At 47.2% G+C, this 11,509-nt stretch overlaps 1 protein-coding gene across 1 annotated transcript; it reads left to right on the top strand.

Annotated features, from left to right (window-relative positions):
- The first annotated feature begins 2,169 nt into the window (after positions 1–2,169).
- On the top strand, positions 2,170–10,794 carry RHBDD2 (rhomboid domain containing 2). Its single transcript, XM_058817876.1, has 4 exons — positions 2,170–2,317; positions 4,548–4,949; positions 6,184–6,334; positions 8,495–10,794. The coding sequence occupies exons 1-4, from the start codon at positions 2,173–2,175 to the stop codon at positions 8,853–8,855; spliced, it is 1,059 nt and encodes a 352-aa protein (XP_058673859.1). The 5' UTR covers positions 2,170–2,172; the 3' UTR covers positions 8,856–10,794.
- The last annotated feature ends 715 nt before the right edge of the window (positions 10,795–11,509 follow it).

Below are 11,509 nucleotides of genomic sequence, written 5' to 3'. Positions count from 1 at the left end.
TGAGAACAGTGAGGATTTACCCTGGGTTTTTTTTTATTAATTTATTTTCAAGGCAGTGAGGAGCTTTCTCTGATTTCAGCTGAATGCTTTGAGCATATTTGAGAGAAGTTGGGCTGTTTCTTTCCCCCCTGGGCGTAGCAGCAGGAGGCAAATCCCACTGCCATAGCCAAAAATAAGTTTGGGCAAAACAAGCAGTGACTGCAATGATTAATTAAAGGGAAAAAAAAAAAAAAAAGAAAAAAAGGGGTTGAGCTCCCTGCCTGTCTTTTGGTTTCTCCTTGAGAAACTTCATTCCTTCAGCCTTGATATCTTCTACTGCTCTGTGAGTCTGCCTGTGCCAACCTGGGAGCTCACAAAGGGATTAGGACAGATCCCAAATGATGCTCCCTAGACAGGGGATGTGGGGTCGGGCTCTGAGTAGAGCCTCTGGGTGTTTGTGCATTCCTCAGGGGCTGAAGGCTTCTCATAGGTGGAAATGGAATTAATTCAGAGAGAGTTTCAGGCTTTTGTGCCTGCCTGCTGATAGATCTGTGCTATGGTCCCGACCAAAAACTTTGAAGCTGAGATGTGGGAAAAACATCAGCCCTTCAACCCTCTGCTCTTTCCCCTCGCCTGGAAGTGATCCCAGCTGCTTCAAATCCTTCTCCACGTTGCAAAATCAGAGGTGGTGTGGGACGATTAAGCCAATATTCTGGGGGATTGAAGGCAGACAACACAAACCTACCACAGGTTTTGGTATGAGCATGGCAGGAGCAGCTGAGGTGTGGATGTTCCACTCAGCCTTTGAGTCCCATGTCCAGTTCTGGGGCTCTCAGTTCAGGAAGGACACTGAGGAGCTGAGCAGAGAAGGGAACAGAGCTGGGGAAAGCTCTTGTGAAAAATGCCAGTCACTTGTTTTTAAAATTTTAAAAATTTAATAGTAATAAAGTGGTTACAAAAATAGTAATATAAATAGAATAATAATAATTTGGACAATTTGAATTAGGACAATATGAGACAATAAAAACAAAGAGTTACAGATGTCCAGGTACCTTTTTCTGGGCAGCATGAGCCCAAAAAAGAACCCATGCTAACGGAGGATTAACCCTTAAAAACAACAGCCTGTTGCATGTTCATACACCTCATACATGATGCATAAATTCCATTCAAATACAGGATTCTGTCTGGTCATCATCAGCTTCTTCCTGAATCCTGACAGCTCTTCAGGGCTGACCAAGGCAGGAAGAAGTTTGTTTCTCCTGATAATGGGGCAATAAATTCTTTTTCTCTGACAGATTTAGGTGTCCTGTGGCTGCTATCTCACTGCGAGTCCTTTCTTTAGAAAAAAAGTATCTTGCATAGCATAGTTTCTATTTTAACCTTATGTTATAACCTAAAACTATATTTAACACAGTAATTAAGAGAATTAATGCAGCATAACTTTCTAACATATCACATATAATATTCATTTTAATATTTTCAAAAGGACAATAATAAAATACACATTTATCACAGAGAGGACCTTCTTGTGCTCTACAATTATCTTACAGGAGGTTGTAGCCAGGTGAGGGCTGGGCTCTGCTTCAAGGGACAGGGTGAGAGGATTTAGTCATAAGCTGCATCACAGCAGGTTCAGGATGTGGGAAATGAGGAGGAATATATGACGAGGAATTCCTTCATAGGAAGGGCGATTAAACATTGGAAGGGGCTGCCCAGGGTAGCCGTGGAGTCTTTGGAGTCTTTGAGGTCGTCCCTGGAGGTGTTTACAGAATCAGTGAATGTGGCACAGAGTGCTCCGGGCTAGTTGACATGGTGGTGTTCATCAGTCACGGGTTGGACTCGATGATCCCAGAGACCTTTTCCAGGCTGATCGATTATCTATTCCCAGACCCTGTGAGTGGGTGGTGGCTTAGATGGGCCTCCCACCCTGGGGCTCAGTGTGCACACCCGGCTAGAACGCAGCCCTGAGCGGGCTCCCAGCGAGACATCACACCTCTCGCTGCGATATTTCCCTTTCTGAACAGGGAAAAGATAACAATAACTAAATAAAAACCCAAATGAGGGGGTGGAGAGAGAGAGAAAGCGAGAAACCCCCCTCGTTTCCATGGTAACGACAGCGCAGCGCCTCCTGTTACCATGGTAACGACCAGGCCTTCCGGCGTTGCCCGGAAGCGGCGGGCGCGCGGGGCAGCAATGGCGGCGCCCTGGGCCCCGCCGGCCGCCGCCGCCCTCACGGTGCTGCTGTCGCTCGGAGCCTCCGCGCCCGGGCTGCTGCGGGCTGTCCCTGCCGCCCGCTCCGCCGCCGCGCTGCGCCCCGCAGCCCTGTACGACGGGGAAGGTGAGCGGGGCCGCCGGAGGGGACAGCCGCTGCCTCCTTGGTCCCTCTGCTCGCTCCCTTCCGTGCCTTCCCCAAATCCCTTTGTGTCTCCTTTCTCCGGCCTTCCTCAAATCCCAACGCAGCTTTTGTGTTCCCTCTCTCCGGTCTTCTCCTTGTCCTGCCCTGGACCCCGTGGTACCACCAAGCCCCCATTTCTGTTCATTTCCTCAAGCCTGTCTCCGAGTCCGCTGCTCCCTCCTGTCCGTCTCTCCGTGTCCCTTTCTTCCCTTTCTCCCTGTCCCTTTTCTTCCCTTTCTCCCTGTCCCTTTTCTTCCCTTTCTCCCTGTCCCTTTTCTTCCCTCTCTCCCTGTCCCTTTTCTTCCCTTTCTCCCTGTCTCTTTTCTTCCCTTTCTCCCTGTCCCTTTTCTTCCCTCTCTCCCTGTCCCTTTTCTTCCCTCTCTCCCTGTCCCTTTTCCCCCCTCTCTCCCTGTCCCTTCCCTTTCTCCCTGTCTCTTTTCTTCTCTCTCTCCCTGTCCCTTTTCTTCCCTTTCTCCCTGTCCCTTTTCTTCCCTCTGTCCCTGTCCCTTTCTTCTCTCTCTCCCTGTCCCTTTTCTTCCCTTTCTCCCTGTCCCTTTTCTTCCCTCTCTCCCTGTCCCTTTTCTTCCCTCTCTCCCTGTCCCTTTTCCCCCCCTCTCTCCGTGCCCTTCCCCGGGCCTGCCCCAAGCTTCCTGCTCACCCATCTCAGTCCCTGGACATCTGGCTGCTCCTCCACACCCTCATCTCTGTCCTTTGCCTATCAGCCCAGGGGATAACACTACTGGGAGCTTGGGGGATTTGTGTTTCTCAGCCCCTGTGGTATTCCCAGAATGATTTTTATCACACTTTTAATTCCAGCTTACCCCTGTGCAGTGATTTCCTTTATCAGTCCAGTTCTCTGAGCTGATGGGTGATTCCACCATCTCCTCACGTGTCTCCAGGGGCTGCACTGCATTGTTGTGTTTCTCACTGGTGTTTTTCTGGCTGTGGAACTGAGGTTGATGGGAGGGAGGTGGAGAAATGTCTCAATCCTTGCTGTGTGCCATGGGGAACACCTAAACAGAGGGCCCAGAAACACTTCTGAGGTGTGACAACCTCCAGGCTGGTGTTTGTGAGGGAAGAGATGAGAATCTGACTCCTTGTTCTCAGAAGGCTGAATATTATATTATATTATATTATATTATATTATATTATATTATATTATATTATATTATATTATATTATATTATATTATTATACTTTTTCGATTGTTTTTCTATTATTTTTTATTTTTCTATTATGTTATATATTATATAATATATAATATGTAAAATGTTATATTATATTATATTATAATTTTTCGATTGTTTTTCTATTTTTCTATTATGTTATATATTATATAATATATAATATGTAAAATGTTATATTATATTATATTTTCTATTGTTTTATTATTTTCTATTATATTTTCTATTATAACTTTTATTATATTATATATTATATTTTCTATATTCTATTCTATTCTATATTCTATTATACATTACATTATAGAACACCTATACTAAAACTATACTAAAAATGTTCATTAATTAACAAGAATGAATAATAAAAACTCAAGGCTGACTCAGAGTCCAACCCACTGGCTGTGATTGGTCATTAATTACAAACAATCCACATGGAACCAATCAAAGATGCACCTGTTGGTAAATGATCTCCAGACCACATACCAAAACAATCAGATAATTATTGTTTTCATTCTTTTCTGAGGCTTCTCAGCTTCCCAGGAGAAAATCCTGGGCAAAGAGGATTTTTCAGAAAATATCCTGGTGACACCAGACATTTTTGGTGGTGAAAATCAGCCTGGCAGCAATTTAAGAACTGTTTATCTTTTTGCCAAAATCATCAGTACTGTAACAGTTATTTTTATGTCTCTTGCCTTCAATTTTAATGAGACTGAAATTTACTACAGATGCTGTTGCTGTTTTCCAGGCAGCTTCCCAGGAAGCAGCAAGAGCCAGCCCATATGTTTGTGACACCCAAGACAGCACTTTTTTTCACACTATCTGCTTATTTATGCCTGGTTTTAAAGGCCTCAGGTTCCTTCTCTTCTCCACCAGGATAGAAATGAAAGCTCTTAATGAATCCCATGGGCTCACTCTCCCTGTGCTCAAGCCTGTAATTGTTTTCCAGCAGCCCCAGTGCTGTCTGTGCCTGTCTGAGGTGCTGCTGTGCTCAGTTCACAGGTTGATCACCTACATCTTCATCTATGAGGACCTGACCTCCCTGGCCTGTGGTGCTGTCATCATCTGGTACTTTGCTGGCAGCTTTGAGAAGAACGTGGGCACAGTGAAGCACTGCATCCTCACTGCCACTTTCTCTGTGCTCTCTGCCCTCCTCTACCTCTTCCTCCAGCCCCTTGTCTGCAGGCTGCTGGAGGTGGGAGATGCCAAGGGGTTCATGCCAGTGGCTTTTGCCATGCTGGGGGTGTCCAGCACCCGCTCACGCATGAAGAGGACTCTGCTTTTGGGGTACAGAGTTCCTGTGCTGCTGGTGCCGTGGTTTGGGCTCTGCCTGGCGTGGTTTGTCCCTCATTCTTCCCTCTTGGGGAACCTGTGTGGGCTCCTGGTTGGGAAAGCCTGTATCCTTTGTGAGTGGGAAGCCCTGGGCCAGAGCAGGAGGGTGGTGGGAAGTGCTTGAGTTCTCACTGCTGGCTTTCCCTGCACTCTTGTCCTGCACTGAACCCTCACTGGCTTTTCTCCTGCTCATCCCATCTTATTCTGGATTTGTGTTCCATCTCTCACTGCCCCAGCCCTCACTGGCTCATCCCACCCTATTCTGCATTTGTGTTTCACTCACACTGCCCCAACCCTCACTGGCTTTTCTCATCCCACCCCATTCTGGATTTGTGTTTTGTTGCTGTCAAGGTGGTCACAACACAAAGCAGAGACCACAAGCAGTCTCAGATGGCAGCTCTTTATTATTGAACATGGCTGACTTTTTATGCACTTTCTAATTGCTTATGATTTTTCTACCCTAACTATTGGCCACAATAAGTCAACATAACACTTTAAGTAAAAAGTTACTGTGACTTCAACTAACTTTCTAAAAGTACTTTGTCCAGCTGCAAAATTCTCTTATTTTTCTTCTATTTCTCACTTCTCTCAGTCTCTTTAGTTACAACCTTAAAGAGATCTCTTTATCAGCTTCTTCTTGCTTCTGAGCTTCTTTTCACTCCTTTAGCTAACAAGCCCTCTTAGCCCCTTCCACAGTGTTTCACCTCACACTGCCCCTAACCCTCACTGGCTTTTCTCATGCTCATCCCATTCTGCATTTGTGTTTCACCTCTCACTGCCCCAACCCTCACTGGCTCATCCCACCTCATTCTGCATTTGTATTTCACTCACACTGTCCCAACCCTCACTGGCTTTTCTCCTGCTCATCCCATTCTAAATTTGTGTTTCACCTCACACTGCTCCTAACTCTCACTGGCTTTTCTCATGCTCATCCCATTCTGGGTTTTCTCGTCCCACCCCATTCTGCATTTGTGTTTCACTCACACTGCCCCCAACCCTCACTGGCTTTTCTCATCCCACCCCATTCTGCATTTGTGTTTCACCTCACACTGCTCCCAACCCTCACTGGCTTTTCTCATCCCATCCCATTCTAGATTTGTGTTTCACTCCCACTGCCCATTCTCAGTGCCTGCAGAGAATGTGGAGCTGAGGAAGGTGATGGTCTCTGAAGGTGCTGCTGGGTAGAGCTGGGAGAATTCTCCAGAGGAAGTGGTTTGGGAACAGAGGGGCTCTGTGTGGCTGTGTCAGAAACGAGTGTGTTGTCCTCAGCTCTCCTTAACAAGCTCCTCCTGATCTCAGATGGTCTTGGCTACTGTTTCTGCTTGGATTTCCCAGAGTCTGTGGGCTCTAAGCTGGACCAGGTGTTCCCTTTCACTCTGCTGAAGAGGATACCAGGGCTGAAATACATCCCAGGGTCCTTAGCAGAGAGGAGAGCCTCTGGAAACAGCATGTAAGTACAGGAGTTCCTGTGAAACATTTGTAGGGGAATTTTGAGGTGTGAGCAGAGGCCTTAAACCATCTCTCAAAGCTGCATTGTGCCTCTCCTGTTCACAGAGTGGGTGCCATGGGGAGCAGAGTCACCCAGTGATGTTACAGTGGTGACATTACTGTGACTAATGAATCACTACACATTAATTCAACCAGGTCTTTAAATGGAGGTTCTAGACCTCTCCTTTGCTGCAAGGGCAGTTTGTACACTGGGAATATTGCAGCTCTGGCTGACAGGAAAGCTAAATTGTGTAACTCTGCCCCAGCTTCAGGCAGTTGTTCCTGGCTATGTGGCTCCCTGGGCCATGATCCTTATCTTTACCTGCCCCACCTTTCCTGCCAGGAATGCTGTGGAGTGAGTTGTGTCCAATCCTACTTATGACCACAGCATTGTAAATTAAGGATGGCACTTAAAAAATTCAGTGCAGACCTTTTGGTGTCTTTTAACAAAAGACCTTTTGGTGTCTTTTAACCTTTCAGCAGGTTTTCAGTGTCAAGGCAATGTTGCTTTACAGAAAAGAAACCTTAGGGCCCACATGCAGGAAAGGTTTTAAGTTTAACACAAACCATGAGAATTCATTTGTACTCTAAAAAGCTTCAAAATGCAGGTCAAATATTTACTTATTCTAAGATGTCCTTTCAGTTTCACAGAGGAAAAATAGTTTTCTATTCAAGGTTACATTTTATGTATTGTTTAAGCCATCAGCTTGCTGTAAAGTTTTATTTGAAGTGGAAGCATTCCCAGGTGTTTGCACTGCCCTCACCATGGGAAATCATAAAAACAACCCTTGCCTGCAGCAGGAATGTCCCCCAGGTCCATCAGGGCACTCAAAACCTGTGAGTGCTTGCAGTGGAGGACAGACAGAGCCAGAATTTGTGTTTTTCCCTCTCTCCCTCCTGTGCCAGTGCAGCTTTGGGGAGGAGAGTGAGCCTGGCTCTGTGCTGAGCCTGTGTCAGCAGCAGTCCCATCCTGCTGTGCACACACCTCAGTGCCTGAACCTGCCTCCTTTGCTGAGGTGACACAGACTGTTGTGACACAAAGGTATTTACATGAACATTTGACTATCAAACAGAGGGTGGGAAGGTGTTTCTAGGATGCTTTCACTGCTGCAGCTGAATTTGCATGTCTGTGTCTTAGATACAACTTCTGGAGTTTAATTTTTATTATTTTGATGCTTATTTCCAAGCAAAAGCTCTTAATAGTTTGGGATTTGTTTGAATTTCAAATTTTCATAAGGTTCAGGCATTAAATGGCTGCAAGACAGGAGATATTTATTTGAAGTCCAGGCCTTGGCATCGTGTTTGTGTCCACAAATAAAAATCCAAACTTAACCCCACACCTCAAATAATTAAAAAGAAATCTCCAAGCCTGAAAATCCCAGCATGAGCCAGTCTCTTCTTCTTGCTGGGAACTTGGCACCCATGGCTTGATGAATATTGCCTGGATTCTCAGCTCTCATCCTCATGTGCGTGGGCTGAGCAGCACTCCTGAAGTCCCAGAGGCTGAGGCTGGCAGGCAGATTGCCTCTCTCCTGATAGGTTTTGGCAGGATGAGTCATGCCTTCTGCTGGCAAACCCTTGCTTCTGAATGATTAATTTTATTTCTAACTCTCTCTTTTATTTCTAACTCTTTCCTCCTTCCTTTTTTTTTTTTTTTCTTTTCCCTTTGCTCCATACTCTGGGCTCTTGCTGGCACCAAAGGCCTTTTGTGTTTTCTTGATAAATAACACTTGGCAGCTGTAAGTTCTCCTCATTAATAACTTGGCAGATGTGTCACTCACAGGGCAGGGAGGATGTGCCCAGGGATCTCAAAGCATGTTGAAATTTGGCTTTGTGTGTTCCTTGCACAAAGAGTCTGGGGCCAAGAGCCAGGCTGGTTCAGTGGGTGTGGAGTGAGAGTGGGTTGTGAGTGGGAACAGCTGTCCTGGGAGGCCACTAAAGACATTTTTTACTCAAGTACTGCTTATAATGAGAGCTTCTGTTGTAGTGAATCCCTCTGATGGATTGCAGTGACCTCTCTGAGCGCTGGTCAGGAGGAAATCTGCCCCCAGGGCATTTCCAGCACTAATTAGGCAATGGCAGCTCTGAGCACACTGTAACCTTCTGTTTTCTTCCTGCCCAGGATTAAAGCCGTGCCTGGCACTTACCCCACCCAGAGCTACCGCTGCCCATCGCCTCTGGCTCTTCCTGCTCACCCCAGTGCTCAGGGCCAGGCCTTTCATCACAGCCAGGCTCTGGGACAGCAGGCACCTCAGCATGGCCCTGCTGCAGGACACAGCCCCAGCTCTGCCCCCTGCCAAGCCAGAGGTGCCTTTGGAGAGTGCCCTGGGCAGGCTGGAGCCTCACCAGGACAGTGCTGCCAGCTGGGCAAATTCTCTGTCCCACAGCCATCAACAGCCATGGGCCTTCAGCCAGCAGCAGGGCACCCAGCAGCCCCAGTGGGGCCTGTTCCAGCTGAATTTACCAGAGTGCAGGTGTACTGATCCTCCAGAGAGCAGCAGGACTCACACAGGGCAGGAGTGCTGAGTGAGGCTGGCACAGCAGTGCATTGCTGGGATCTGTGCTGTGTCTGGGTGAGTGTTGGTAGCTCCAGGGAAAGCCATTCCCTTGCTACTTGAATTATATTTCCTTTATAATTTTTTTTTTTTATTTTAACTTTTTGATGTGGCTGGAGGATGGGAACTGTATCACCTCTGTGAACTTCTCATCTTTTTTAAGTCTTTCTTCTTTGCTGCATTTAGCAGCTGCCTTTTCCCACAATTCCACTGGAGTTGCAGTGCACCAGCTCCCCAGGCCAAGGTAGGAACCTCAGTGGCAAACACTGAGCAAATCTGGGCTTTAACTAAGATTTGCTCATGCTCATTTGCAGCTTTAACTAAACTGCAGCAATAAGCACTTCCCATTTACATTCCTGTCTTTTTTACAGCTTTGATGTAGCTAAACCCCAAAAGAGTGGGAATCATATGAGCTTTAGTTTGTAACTTAAAATTAAATTAAGGAGGACAATGTCTGTTCTACTGGTGACTTGTCCACTTAAGAGAGTGCCTTGAAGAGGGCTTGTTACACCAACCTGGGGCAGGAGGAGAGAATACAGAGTACCTTCTTCTGCTCCAAAACACAGCTCTAAAATGCTGAAGGTCCTGTGCCTGCATCAATGGATTGCCTTCATTTTCTGAGAGCATTGCACCAGCCCAGCCTGTATCACCAGCACTTGGCAACCTCAAATGCCTATGAACTAGTGAGAGACTCTTCAATGAGGGATTTTGGCCCTTTGTGGAGCAAATATTTATAAATCCAAGGAGCTGGGAGGGACCTTAACAATGGGTTAGAAGAATTAAGTGGAATGTAGCAGTGCTGTTGGGGGTGTTCACACTGCTCAGCTTCAGCAATCTCACCCACCAATATTAGCACAATGTCTCTGTTTTTTTCAGAGCTGGTGGGCAGGAATGTGGGAGAGGGGAGTTTTCAGCCAGGGATTTACAATAGGATTCACTGTTTGGTGCCTGAGGCTATAATGAAGGAGTTGCTGGGATTTGAGCTTTATTCCCAGCTGTGTAGCTCTGTACAGTGCCCAGGAGGAATCTGCTGTCTCTGTGTCTGTAAATCAGCCAGGATCTCAACAACTGCCCTTGACTCTCCTTGGAGTTTTGCTGTGCTCCATAAAAAAGTGCTCCATGAAGCACCAAGTGCCATCCCTGCTCTTGGAGATGTTCTTGCTGTGCCTCACCCATCCCCAGAAACTCCACAGCCTCGGGGCTCCTCCCTGCTCTCCAGAGAGCCTGGCCAGAGGCAGCTCTGGCACATTCCAAACCTCTTTCATTTTTCCATCATCAGGGTGAGAACAAACCCTGAGTTGTCACCCAGCTGCTTTACTTCTCCAGCAGTCCCTCTGGAGTCACTGCCATGGTCCCATGTGGGATCCAGGGACTTCCTTTTGGAGGAGACCAAAGTCAGTTTTGAGAACTTGCACCTCACAGGAGTAAAACATGAGTAAGAAGCTCTTCTTGTGAAGGTGAGCACCCAGGCAAGGCTTTCAGCATCAGCTTGGGAACCAACTTGGAGTTTTGGGACAACTCTGTTTCATACCTGATTATTTCCTCTGTGGGATCACAAGTGGACTTGATTTCATGGTCCTGTTTTTCCTGCTGACAGAAATTGCTTTTTAGTGTGGGCAAGAGCAGGATAAGGAGTTTGTTTGGAATTTAAAAGCATTTTTAATACCAGGAAAGAAATGCTAGAGATAACATTGAAATGTTGACACTCCACTCCTGTTAGTGCCTTGATTTTTCCTCCTTGTGAAATCCTTGCCTGTAAACTGAGGAATTTTACCACTGATTTTTTTTTTACCAGAAGGGTGATGAGGATCAATAGCAATCACAAATGTTGTGTGTCTCCAAAGTGTGAACTTGAAATAGAATCTGAAAGATGGACTGGTTTTCTCTGGGATTGTTTACAGTGGGGAGCTGGAGCTGCCCCTTGGGGGATGGGTGGGGGGAATCAGTAGGGTGGGATCAGGGGGATAGGATGTGTGGGGTGGGATCAGGGGTGGGATCTGTGGGATGGGATCAGTGGTGTGGGATGGAATCAGTGGGGCAGGATCAGTGGGGGTAGATCAATGGGATGGGATCCCTGGGGCAGGATCTGTGGGATGGGATCAGGGGGATGGCATCTGTGGAATGGATCAGTGGGATGGAGTCTGTAGGATGGGATCCCTGGGGTGGGATAAGTGGGATGGTATCTATGGGGTGGGATCTCTGGAGCAGAATCAGTGGGGTGGGATCTCTGGGGTGGAGTCTGTGGGAAGGATCAGTGGGATGGGTTATGTGGGGCAGGATCAGTGGGATGGGATTTCTGGGGTGGGATCTGTGGGAAGAGGGATCAGTGGGGTGGGATCAGTGGGATGGAATCTGTGGGGTGGGATCAGTGGGATGGGATCAGTGGGGTGGAATCCATGGGATGGGATCAGTGGGTTTAGTGGGGTGGGATCCCTGGGATGGGATCAGTGGGATTGGCACAGCAATGTGTCAGGCCGGTGGCTTTGGTGGCGCAGTGAGGACGAGCGCTGGGGACAGGCGGTACTGCAGCTGCAATCCGCTGGAATCCCGGTGTTTTTCCTGGTCCAGCTCCGTCAGTGATG

The sequence above is a fragment of the Ammospiza caudacuta genome, chromosome 20 (assembly GCF_027887145.1).
Source record: "Ammospiza caudacuta isolate bAmmCau1 chromosome 20, bAmmCau1.pri, whole genome shotgun sequence".
Classification (NCBI taxonomy): Eukaryota; Metazoa; Chordata; class Aves; order Passeriformes; family Passerellidae; genus Ammospiza; species Ammospiza caudacuta.
This window is presented reverse-complemented; position numbering and strand designations above follow the sequence as displayed.